Source organism: Lepidochelys kempii, chromosome 1 (genome assembly GCF_965140265.1).
Source record: "Lepidochelys kempii isolate rLepKem1 chromosome 1, rLepKem1.hap2, whole genome shotgun sequence".
NCBI classification, from domain to species: Eukaryota; Metazoa; Chordata; order Testudines; family Cheloniidae; genus Lepidochelys; species Lepidochelys kempii.
The window spans coordinates 44,789,070-44,801,547 of NC_133256.1; the positions used below are offsets into that span (position 1 = coordinate 44,789,070).

General features: G+C 39.9%; 1 protein-coding gene across 7 annotated transcripts in view; it reads left to right on the forward strand.

The window, feature by feature from the left end:
* Nucleotides 1-12,478, forward strand: part of PAN3 (poly(A) specific ribonuclease subunit PAN3) — a 120,379-nt gene that overhangs the window by 62,432 nt on the left and 45,469 nt on the right. For all 7 annotated transcript variants that reach the window (XR_012158470.1, XM_073340697.1, XM_073340702.1 and 4 more), the window contains one exon: nucleotides 8,952-9,102. Coding sequence is in view for 6 of the 7 variants with exons in the window: in XM_073340697.1 (XP_073196798.1) it covers nucleotides 8,952-9,102 (151 nt within the window). In the remaining variant the exon portion in view is untranslated. The remainder of the gene's footprint in view (nucleotides 1-8,951; nucleotides 9,103-12,478) is intronic.

Here is a 12,478-nt window from a genome sequence, read left to right on the forward strand (position 1 = left end):
GTGCAGAGACTCACTTCTGTTTCCCTCCTGACCCAGGGGATCTTTTCAGGGATTGGTTCTTGGCCATACATTATTTAATACTTTTATCAATGCCTGGAAGAAAACACAAAATCATCACTGATAACATTTGCGGATTACACAAAAATTGGTGGAGTGGTAAATAATGAGGAAGAGTTCACTGTTTCAGAGTGATCTGGATTGCTTGGTAAGCTGGGCATAAGCAAATATGTGTTTTAATACAGCTAAATGGAAAAGTATACATCTAGGAACAAAGAATATAGGCCTTGCTTATGAAGTGGGGGACTATATCCTGGGAAGTAGTTACTCTGAAAAAGATTTGGTGGTGGAGGTGGATAAGCAGCTGAAAATGAGCTCCCAGTGTGACTCTGTGGCCGAAAGAGCTAATGTGATCCTATGATATAAACGGTAGAATCTTGAGTAGGAGAAGAGACGTTATTTTACCTTTTTTCAGCACTGGTGCAACTTTTGGTTTAGTACTGTGTCCAGTTCTGGTGCCCAAAATTGAAGAAGGATGTTGAGAAACTGGAGAAAGTTCAGAGAAGAGTCACGATAATGAGTAAAGGATTAGAAAACATGCCTTATAATGTTAGACTTTCGTTTAACAAAGAGAAGGTTAAGGGATGACTTGATTTACAGTCTGTAGGTATCTACATGGAATTTAATAGTGGGCTCTTCCGTCTAGCAGAGAAAGGTATAACAGAACCCAGTGGCTGGAAGTTGAAGCTAAACAAATTCAGACTAGAAATAGGCATACATTTTTAACGGTGAGAGTAATTAACTGCTGGAATAATTTATGAAGGGTCATGGTGGCTTCTCCATCACTGGCAATTTTTAAATCAAGATTGGATGCTTTTCTAAAAGTATTTTTTTTATTCATTTATTCATTTATTCTAAAAGATTGGATGCTTTTTTAGGAATTATTCTGGGGTAGTCTTATGGCCTGTACTATACAGGAGGACAGACTAGATGATCACAGTGTTCCCTTTTGGCCTTAGAATCTCTGAAGCAAGCACATTTATTCTTAAGGTGAAAGCATAAGAGAAAATATACTAAAAACAAAAAAAGAAGCTACACGCATGCTAAAAAGCTTACCCCCAACTCGAGCACGAGGGTCTGGTAGGTGTCAGTCCTTCAAACCCTTTTTTGCAAGGATTGTGACTCCTTCTTGGACAGCAGGTCCTATCTGCTTGCTGGATCAGAAAGAAGGCCCTGGGGTAGTTTAAAATCAAGCTGTTTTATCCAAAAGGCCTTCCTTTGTCTTTTGGTTTGTGGAGAATCCAGTTTGACCTAATATGTGAGCTGCCCCAGAGGTGATACCTCTCTGAGGCAGAACTACAACCTGACTGGTTTGCCTTAATCAGCATCCACTATTTTTAGTTCCTGGGGGAGCTGTGGTAGCCCTCCCCCTGGGAGTACAACACAATCCTACATATAAACCCTTTGTTTAAAACAATGGACCCCAAATATACTTGAACTTAATTCAGTAAGGTTTCCCAAGGATATGTAGGAAATTGCCGTTGTCACGCTGCTCTTTCTTGCTTCTAGGTTACTCTTACTCTGATTGACTAGCAATTTTAGCCCCAATTTTTGAGTTTGTTTAATCTGAGGCAAAGCGTTATTGAAATAATATGCTTTGCAAACCACTGCCTTAATCTTGTGGATGCAAGATAGCATCTTTAATTACCTTCTTCTTTACAGCATTGTCCTCTCTTCTGATTATAGGTTTTGTTTTGTTTTTTAATGATTATCAAAAAAACCTAGGTGTTTAGAAGCTGGTAAAATTCCTTGTGCTACTATTTCTAAATTTAAAAACTTTGAACTTGCAAGAGAGAAGCTAGCAGTAAAGAGCTCCCCCTTCTCCCAACAGGTTTCTTAATGTGCTGGTGGTGTGGATAAGTAGCTGAACATGAGCTCTGTGTGCCTCTGCTTACACAATTCTTATAAGAAATTCAGAACCTATTAAAATTTTTCAAAAAAGTATCTCAGAAATGTGGTTAGGAATACCTCTTTCTTTCTGAACATGTTAACGCCAAATACATGTTGGTTACTCACAATCTAAAGGATGTTATTCAATCCAACTTCTGTCAGAAAACTCGGTAAAGTTCCACTCAGAAAACAGTAAAAATGACTTTGTGAGTTTCTGTATTGTGTTAGAGATTTTCATGTCAAATATGTTGAATTGCTGATCCTGCACCCTCTGCCAGGATTCAGAGGGTCAAACTGGGTTCTTTGTGGTTTTGCACATGACCACAAAAAAAAAGGACACTGCTTTCTGTGGAGTATCATAAGTGTAACAGATTGGAATGAAGTAAATTTTTTTTGTGTCTAAGAAAGTAAGTCTCCCCTCGCTTTCAGTTAGGAAAAGACTTAAACGAAAGTGCAACAAGCCTGTCTTAAACCATAATAAATGTTCTCTGCCTTTTTCAGCAGTTTAAATGGTTCTAAAAATCACACCTTAAATTAAACCATTGCAATTTCCACATGTAGTCAAGGGTGAAGTGTCCCTTCAGAGTGGAATCATTCTTATTTCAGTATAGTGTGTTAAACTAATCCACATAAAACTGTAGTGATGCACTTGTTTTCTTTTTGACTATTTAAAGCAATCCCATCCCCTTTTGGGCTGAAAACTCTTGACTTGGGCTTATTATTGACTCAGACTTAATCAAAAGTTTCTTAAAATTTAATTTGGTGTTTTGAGTTGCCAGAGTTTGACAAGGATGTTTTTTCAGGTATAAGAACCTTCTTGGGTACTTACTTAGAGCATTAATAACTGATTTCTTAATCTTTCATTCAAAATTAGCATATACCTGGTAGTTGGCATTGAGTACATTTTGTGAAGTTTGGAAAAGAACACTGAAATGAAATAGCAAGCATAGACAAGTAACAGTGATATGTCACTTTCTTGACCATTTTGAATGTGCAGCCTGTCTATGTTAAACATGTAGTCATATATCTAAAAGCCAGAAAATTAAATAAAATTTCATTGATTTCAAGTGATTACAAATTAAAGATGCACATGTAACAAGGAACTCGGACGCAGAAAAATCACACTAATGTAATGTGGCACTATAGCTGAGAGCTTACACATTCAGGAAATTTGTCTGTTCTTAAAAGCTTTTGTCAACTGGTGTGTAACATGGCAGTTAAGCGAGCTCTGGGAACTAAACGTCTGATTTCCTGATCATGATGTTATATTAAATTATTAAAAAATATTGCTTGTTTGTGACTGTGTAGAACGTTTTACTGTTATAAACCATTATAATCAGAATTTTAACCTACTTGTTTTTCTGATCAATGGGTATGGAGCCAAGTGGGTTAGAAATTGGAAGCATGTTTAAATCCTCAAATCTCTTCTTTGACCAGCATAGAAGAGGCAGGTGAGTGCGTGAGTGACTAAAAAGGCCAATAGGATATTGCTATTCATCAAGCGATATAATGTCAAATCAAGGGTATTTTTTTGCAGTTTCATTATAAAGTACTATTTAGATTATATATGGAGAATAGCATCCAGATGCAGCCACCTAATTTGGATAAACTGAAGTATTCATAGAGTGACAAAAGTGGGAACATTCGGAGTAGAATTTCATTTTAAAATGTTTGAACCTACTGGTTGCTGTTATACAGACCAGAACTTGGGTACCTAAATTTGTGTAATATATTTAGGAATTTACAGTGGTATGATTTTATAGACAGTAGAATGGGCTTCCATTTGAGCTGAGGGAGTTAAGTATTAATCACTTGTGGGTTTTTGGAAGTTGCCCACTTTTTAGGAGGCAGTAGGGAATTTTTGCTGATCAGAGTTTCTTGGATGCATTTTTGGTTTTGACTGCATTTTGTTTTTGTTCATTGAAGGACAGGTGTTTTAATTTCACAAAATGTTTTGACATGGTAGAATTTTCATCACAGTATTGTAGACATGAAGGGTTCATGATCTGCTTGTAACTGTAAACTATTTTTCTATGGACTTTGTCATTCTTTGAGATGATGCAATTTAATTTGATTCTACAAGCTTTTCACCTGTTTTCAGACACTGTTTGAATGATGTTGCTTGATGAATTTACAGTAGTAGTATTGTATTTGAAAACTCTTTTTCCCCTCAGTGCATCCTCTTTCTCTTCACTTTCTGCAGTCTCTTCATCTAACTGACTACATGCATGTTTGCCTGATCTTACTTCAGGCTGTTAAAGACCATATTTCATTCTACAGTTATTCCTCTACCTAAAACGTTCAGGTGTCTGTCTAGAACTTTCCCTTTGCGTTTAAATGCATTTAAAATTGCCGGTTATAATTAACTTTCATTTTATTTTCCTGTCTTGGTTTAGATTTTATTGATTTTTTTTCGTTACCCAGACTTTACAACTCCTTTAGCATCGTAGATGAACACCTTTGTACCCTTATGAGTCCAGGTATTTTAATTCTCCTGTCTGCACTTTTGGTTGTGACTAAAATAGGACAGTTCTCTATTGACTGTGCTTCAGATTTAATATTCACACATATGCACAAATTGACTCCTACCTAAAACAGATTATTTTTTGGTATGAATTTATCTTGGTCATAGGGCTGGAATGTAGGAATGCAACAGAGCTCCATTCCAAATCCGTTGCTGGCTGTTGGACTATTTTTTGTGATTTTAAATTTTTGAGTATTATCTATCTTGTTGCAGTGTCCAGATTTAGCCTTCCTTTCTAGTAGTTTCAAATATTATATTCCACAGTGTGGCTGAAGTGTCTAACTGGAGGCTCATTTCTTTTAATTTATTTGTAATACCAGAAGCATTTAAAACAATGTTTTCAATAATTTTCTTCAGCGTCCATCTTTGTTGTCATGTCTTCCATCTAATGTGTGTGAAATGAACAAATGATTTTCTTTGGGACTTGGTTTTCTCACTTTTGTGGAAAAGTGTACAACTTAGTAACTTAACTAATCTAAATTATAAAACTCATAATCTTTTATTTCAACTACCTAAAAAAGTATGGTCCATACCTCATTTAATTGCTGTGAGGGTGTGGGTTTTTTAGTTTTGTTTTTTGTCAACCATTACCTTGTCAACAGCCTGCTGTCCATTCAAAGTTCCGCTGCTAACGTATTCTTTCTGATTTTTTCACTCTTTTTACCTCTTTTATTCAGGCAATTGTAGCAGTTCCCTTTGAATTTGAGAATGTATACTTAAATTTGCCAACTAACACTTAATGATCTTCAGGTTATACACCTCTGCTTGTAGAATTTTGTTCATTTTTATTTTTATTTTCTACTCTTAACTTCACATGTTTTCTGTCCACTTAAGTTTATTTTAGATGGATATCCTGTAGTGTACTTTATGCCCATCTAGAACCAGTTTATATTTTTTTCTCCTATGAAAAACATACTTTTTTAAAATGCAAGTTCAAAACCAATAATTTTAATTGTTTTAAAGAAAGTGTTCAAATGCCTTGCTTACTTCAGGGTGTTCAACTGTTGCCTGTTGTAGGGGACAATCTTGGTTCGAGCGATCATGAGCTAATTCAGTTCACACTGAATGGAAGGATTAACAAAAATAAATCTGCAACTAGGGTTTTTGATTTCAAAAGGGCTGACTTTCAAAAATTAAGGAAATTAGTTAGGGAAGTGGATTGGACTGAAGAATTTATGGATCTAAAGGCAGAGGAAGCCTGGGATTACTTTAAATCAGAGCTGCAGAAGCTATCGGAAGCCTGCATCCCCAGAAAGGGGAAAAAATTCATAGGCAGGAGTTGTAGACCACGCTGGACGAGCAAGCATCTCAGAGAGGTGATTAAGGAAAAGCAGAACGCATACAGGGAGTGGAAGATGAGAGGGGTCAGCAAGGAAAGCTACCTTATTGAAGTCAGAACATGTAGGGATAAAGTGAGACAGGCTTAAAGTCAAGTAGAGCTGGACCTTGCAAAAGGAATTAAAACCAATAGTAAAAGGTTCTATAGCCCTATAAATAAGAAGAAAACAAAGAAAGAAGAAGTGGGACCGCTAAACACTGAGGATGGAGTGGAGGTCAAGGATAATCTAGGCATAGCCCAATATCTAAACAAATACTTTGCCTCAGCCTTTAATAAGGCTAAAGAGGATCTTGGGGATAATGGTAGCATGACAAATGGGAATGAGGATATGGAGGTAGATATTACCATATCTGAGGTAGAAGCGAAACTTGAACAGCTTAATGGGACTAAATCAGGGGCCCCAGATAATCTTCATCCAAGAATATCAAAGGAATTGGCACATGAAATTGCAAGGCCATTAGCAAGAATTTTTAATGAATCTGTAAACTCAGGGGTTGTACCGTATGATTGGAGAATTGCTAACATAGTTCCTATTTTTAAGAAAGGAAAAAAAAGTGATCCGGGTAATTATAGGCCTGTTAGTTTGACATCTGTAGTATGTAAGGTCGTGGAAAAAATTTTAAAGGAGAAAGTAGTTAATGACATTGAGGTCGATGGTAAATGGGACAGAATGCAACATGGTTTTACAAAAGGTAGATCATGCCAAGCCAACCTGATCTCCTTCTTTGAGAAAGCAGCAGAATTTTTAGACAAAGGAAACGCAGTGGATCTAATTTACCTAGATTTCAGTAGGGCGTTTGATACCGTGCCACATGGGGAATTATTAGTTAAATTGGAAAAGATGGGGATCAATATGAAAATTGAAAGGTGGATAAGGAATTGGTTAATAGGGAGACTACAGCGGGTCCTACTAAAAGGTGAACTGTCAGGCTGGAGGGAGGTTACCAGGGGATCGGTTTTGGGACCAGTCTTATTTAATCTTTTTATTACTGACCTCGGCACAAGAAGTGGGAGTGTGCTAATAAAGTTTGCTGATGGTACAAAGCTGGGAGGTATTGCCAATTTAGAGAAGGACCGGGAAATCATACAGGAAGATTTGGATGACCTTGTAAACTGGAGTAATTGTAATAGGATGAAATTTAATAGTGAGAAGTGTAAGGTTATGCATTTAGGGATTAATAACAAGAATTTTAGTTATAAGCTGGGGACGCATCAATTAGAAGTAACGGAGGAGGAGAAGGACCTCGGAGTATTGGTTGATCATAGGATGACTATGAGCCATCAATGTGATATGGCCGTGAAAAAAAGCTAATGCAGTCTTGGGATGCATCAGGCAAGGTATTTCCAGAAGAGATAAGGAGGTTTTAGTACCATTATACAAGGCACTGGTGAGACCTCACCTGGAATAGTGTGTGCAGTTCTGGTCTCCTATGTTTTAAGAAGGATGAATTCAAACTGGAACAGGTACAGAGAAGGGCTACTAGGATGATTTGTGGAATGGAAAACCTGTCTTATGAAAGGAGACTCAAGGAGCTTGGCTTGTTTAGCCTAACTAAAAGAAGGTTGAGGGGAGATATGATTGCTCTCTATAAATATACCTGAGGGATAAATACCGGAGAGGGAGAGGAATTATTTAAGCTCAGTACCAATGTGGACATAAGAACAAATGGATATAAACTGGTCATTGGGAAGTTTAGACTTGTAATTAGACGAAGGTTTCTAACCATCAGAGGAGTGAAGTTTTGGAATAGCCTTCCAAGGGAAGCAGTGGGGGCAAAAGACCTATTTGGCTTTAAGATTAAACTCGATAAGTTTATAGAGGAGATGGTATGATGGGATAACATGATTTTTGGTAATTTATTGATCTTTAACTATTCATGGTAAATAGGCCTAATAGCCTGTGATGGGATGGGATCTGAGTTACTACAGAAAATTCTTTCCTGGGTATCTGGCTGGTGAATCTTGCCCATATGCTCAGGGTTTAGCTGATCGCCATATTTGGGGTCGGGAAGGAATTTTCCTCCAGGGCAGATTGGAAGAGGCCCTGGAGGTTTTTCGCCTTCCTCTGTAGCATGAGGCAGAGGTCACTTGCTGGAGGATTCTCTGCTCCTTGAAGTCTTTAAACCACGATTTGAGGACTTCAGTAGCTCAGACATAGGTAAGAGGTTTTTCGCACGAGTGGGTGGGTGAGATTCTGTGGCCTGCGTTGTGCAGGAGGTCGGACTAGGTGATCATAATGGTCCCTTCTGACCTTAGTATCTATGAATCTATATTGTCTATGGTGTAGCAACTAGCAGTTTGTTAAAGGTGCTATGTAAATGGAGTAAATAACTTAGTCTATGTCTACACTGGAGACCTTACAGCTGTTGCTGTAAGATCTGTTGTGTAGCTGCTCTGTGCCAACGGGAGAGATCTTTCCTGTCAACATAATTAAACCACACCCGAGAGGTGGTAGCTATGTTGGCGGGAAAAGCTCTCCCGCTGGCATAGTGCTGTGCACGCTACCACTTATGTCAGCAAAACTTATGGCCCTCAGCAGTGTGGTTTTTTTATACCCTTGAGTGATATAAGTTTTGCCAACGTAAGTGGTAGTGTAGACATGGCCTAAATCAGAAGGGAGCTGTACTTCCCCAAAAAAAGAAACACACAAACCTGTTTGAAACAGAGAAAGAAATGACCTTTCTTTAGTAGAAGTGGTTTTTACAACTTAAATTTGAAACTCTTTCTCAGTTCTGAGGTACTTTCAGCAGTCTAGTTCCCTAAAATACTTCAGTGTAGTGCCAATCTGTGCAGCGATGTTAGGGCTTTCCCATTACAAAGTCTGTTCTCAAAAGGTCCATAATACTAAAATATAAGAGATTTTTGAGAAATCTTTTGCAAAGATGTTCTATAAATTCATAACTCAGATGTTCATAAGGCTAGCACAATAATGCTACTTAAGATGTAAGGTAGAAGGTAACTTTAAAATCTGTTTATGCAATGTAGTTTTCTATATCTATTCAGACAAGCTGTATGCAAATCTTTAAAATGTCCCCTACCCTCTGATATACTTGCTTAGAAAGTTTTTTGAGCTTAATAGGCATTATCTATATTTTCACACTTGAAATAAACATTAACTTACTGTATTTGATTTTTAAACAGACACCAAATCCTACTGCAAGTGAGTTTATTCCAAAAGGTGGATCAACTTCCAGGCTGAATAATGTGTCTCAGTCAAGTATGTCTGCCTTCTCTCAAGCCTTGTTCTCTCACCCTTCCATGGGAAGTCCTGCTACTGCTGGACTAGCTCCAGGTAAGTTGGGAATAATGATTTGTAGTATAGCTATTTATATTTAATCTACATGTCAAATTTAACCCCATTTAAAACTAGGAGTAAAGTTTTCAGTGTATAGTATATTCCTGGTTTAGCTCTTAATTTAAAATCCTTAGTGCCAATAATAGTACAATATCTTGAAATAACTTTCCTACTAATTTACTACTACAGTACACCCTCTCTATAATGCCCTTCATAATAACACACCTTCAGATATAATGAACGTGGTCCCTGGATCCCACCTTGAGCCCCACCACTGCGACAGGGCTGGAGGAGTTATTGCCTCCCCTTCCCCCCCACTGTGGGTCTCTTTTGTTATAGCTTGGGTGTACTGTATACAATAAATGCTTTTTATTTCTAGGATAGGTATTGTGGATGTAATAATACATTGACACTTAAGCCTTGTCTACACTAAAGGGAAAAGTAAATCCGACTCCCCTTACTTTTCTTGATATGGTGGAGTATAGGAGTCAACGGGAGAGCAATCGGCAGTCGATTTAGCAGGTCTTCCCTAGACCCGCTAAATTGACGGCCAATGCATCGATCACTGCAAAGTCGATCCTCTGGTAAGTGTAGACAAGCCCTAAGATTAAAGCTAAAGATTTAAGAAAATTCTTACTTTCTTTAGTGTTAGAAAATAAGATTTAAAATCACTTGGCTTTTTAAAAATTAATTCTACTGATACCGTTTGTCTTATTGTGTAATCTCAGTTTGCAACCCATAGTTAGGGTTCTGTTTCCAATTATTTTCAGTTTTAAAAACTCCTATAAAAATGTGTTGCATGCAAATCGTGGAATTCAAAGGTGTTCTGGAAATAAAAACAGTTAGAAAATTTCAAGCAATTTGCACATTAGTTTTCCAAAGTTTGATAAAGCAAAGATATATTTTACTAGTTTCTAATTTTTGATAAAAAGCACATATGGGAATACTTGGACAATTTGAATATATACAAATCAGCAAGTCTGGATAACATACATCCCAGGTCTTTAAGGGAATTTGCTAATGTACATTCTTGAACCCCTGACCATTGCTTTTGACAAGTCATAGAGAACTAGGGAAGTACTAGAGCAGAGGTGGGCAAACTATGGCCTGGGGACCACATCCAGCCCTCCAGACATTTTAATCCGGCCCTCGAGCTCCCGCCGGGAAGTGGGGTCTGGGGCTTGCTCCCCTCTGGCACTCCAGCCAGGGAGTGGGATCAGGGTCTTGCCCCACTCCGCACGGCTCCTGGAAGCAGTGGCATGTCCTCCCTCCAGTCCCTATACATAGGGGCAGCCAGGGAGCTCCACATGCTGACCCCACCCCATACACCGCCCCCGCAGCTCCCATTGGCCCGGGAACCGCAGCCAGTGGGAGCTGCAGGGGCGGCGCCTGCTCACAGGGCAGCGCACAGAGCTGCCTGGCTGTGCCTCCATGTAGGAGCCAGAGGAGGACATGCCACTGATTCTGGGAGCTGCTGGAGGTAAGCATCGCCCGGAGCCCGCCCCCCTGCCCCTCTCCCATGCCCCTGCCCCAGTCCTGATTTCCCCCTCCCGCCCTCTTAACCCCTCGGTCCCAGCCCGGAGCACCCTCCTGCACCCCCAACTCTTCATCCCCACCCCAGAGCCCGCACCTCCAGCTGGAGCCCTCCTGCACCCCCAACCCCCAATTTTGTGAGCATTCATGGTCCGCCATACAATTTCCATAACCAGATGTGGCGCTCTGGCCAAAAAGTTTGCCCACCCCTGTACTAGAGGAATCAAAAAGAGCAATTGTTGGACATAATGCTCAGTCTTGACAGTTGCTGTCTGGCAAAACTAACTTCAGTCCTTCGTAAAATAATGGAAGAACTGTCTGTAACTATTTAGAAGAGAACAGAAAAATAAACACTAAATAGCACAGCTTTGCAAAGAACAAATCATGTTGAGAAAATTGTTATTTTTGTTGATCAAATTAACATAAGTGACGGATGACATAATGCAATAATTATATGTGAACTTTAGTAAGGTATAAAGTGCCATGCAGTCTGACTGGAAAACTGTCTTTTTGGTATGCATATGAACATTGTCATCTGGATTGAAAATTACCTGAAAGATTTAGTTGTACATAAAGATTTGTCTACACTAGGAAATTAGGTCGAATTTATAGAAGTTGGTTTTGTAGAAAGCGTTTTTATACAGTCGATTGTAGCTACCCACGCAAATGCTCTAAGTGTATGTAGTTGGCGGAGTGCGTCCAAAGTACTGAGGCCAACCATCAACTTCCGGAGCATTGCACCATGGGTAGCTATCCCATAGTTCCCGCAGTCTCCACTGCCCATTTGAATTCTGGGTAGAAGTCCCAATGCCTGATGGGGCTAAAACATTGTCACAGGTGGTTCTGGGTACATATCGTCAGGCCCCCCTTCCCTCCCTCCGTGAAAGCAATGGCAGACAATCGTTTTGCGCCTTTTTTCCTGGGTTACCTGTGCAGATGCCATACCCTGGCAAGCATGGAGCCCGCTCAGCTAACCATCACCATATGTCTCCTGGGTGCTGGCAGGCGCAGTACTGCATTGCTACACAGCAGCAGCTTATTGCCTTTTGGCAGCAGACAGTGCAGTATGGGTGCTCTTTTAACCGACCTCGATGAGGTCGGGGCGCCTGGGTAAACATGGGAGTGACTCAGCCAGGTCATTACCCTTTTGAGTTTCATCTCATGGCAATTCAGTCCTACTGGCAGTCCTACTGCACCGTCTTTTAATGAGCAGCCAGGAGATGATGATGGCTAGCAGTCATACTGCACTGTCTTCCGCTGAGCACCCAGGAGATGATGATGGCTAGCGGACGTACTGCACAGTCTGCTGCCAGCAAGATGCATAAAGGTAGATGAAGTGGATCAAACCAAAAAATAGACCAGATTTGTTTTTGTATTCATTTTCTCCTCCCTCCCTCCGTGAAATCAACGGCCTGCTAAACCCAGTTTTGAGCTCTATCCTTGAGGTTTTGAGTTCTATCCTTGAGGGGGCCATTCTGTTTCTCGCAAAGCCACCCCCTTTGTTGATTTTAATTCTCTGTAAGCCAACCCTGTAAGCCATGTTGTCAGTCGCCCCTCCCTCCGTCAGAGCAACGGCAAACAATCGTTTTGTGCCATTTTCCCTGGATTGCCAGAGTAGGAGCAGACGCCATAGTACAGCAAGCATGGAGCCCGTTCAGCTCACCACACCAGTTATGACCATTGTAAACACCTCGCGCATTATCGTGCAGTTCATGCAGAATCAGCACCTGAAAAACCAGGCAAGGAGGCGACGGAAGGGCGGTGATGAGGACATGAACACACTTTTCTCTAAAACCGCGTTCCCCCTGCAGTTTGGAGATCATGGTGTTAATGGGGCAGG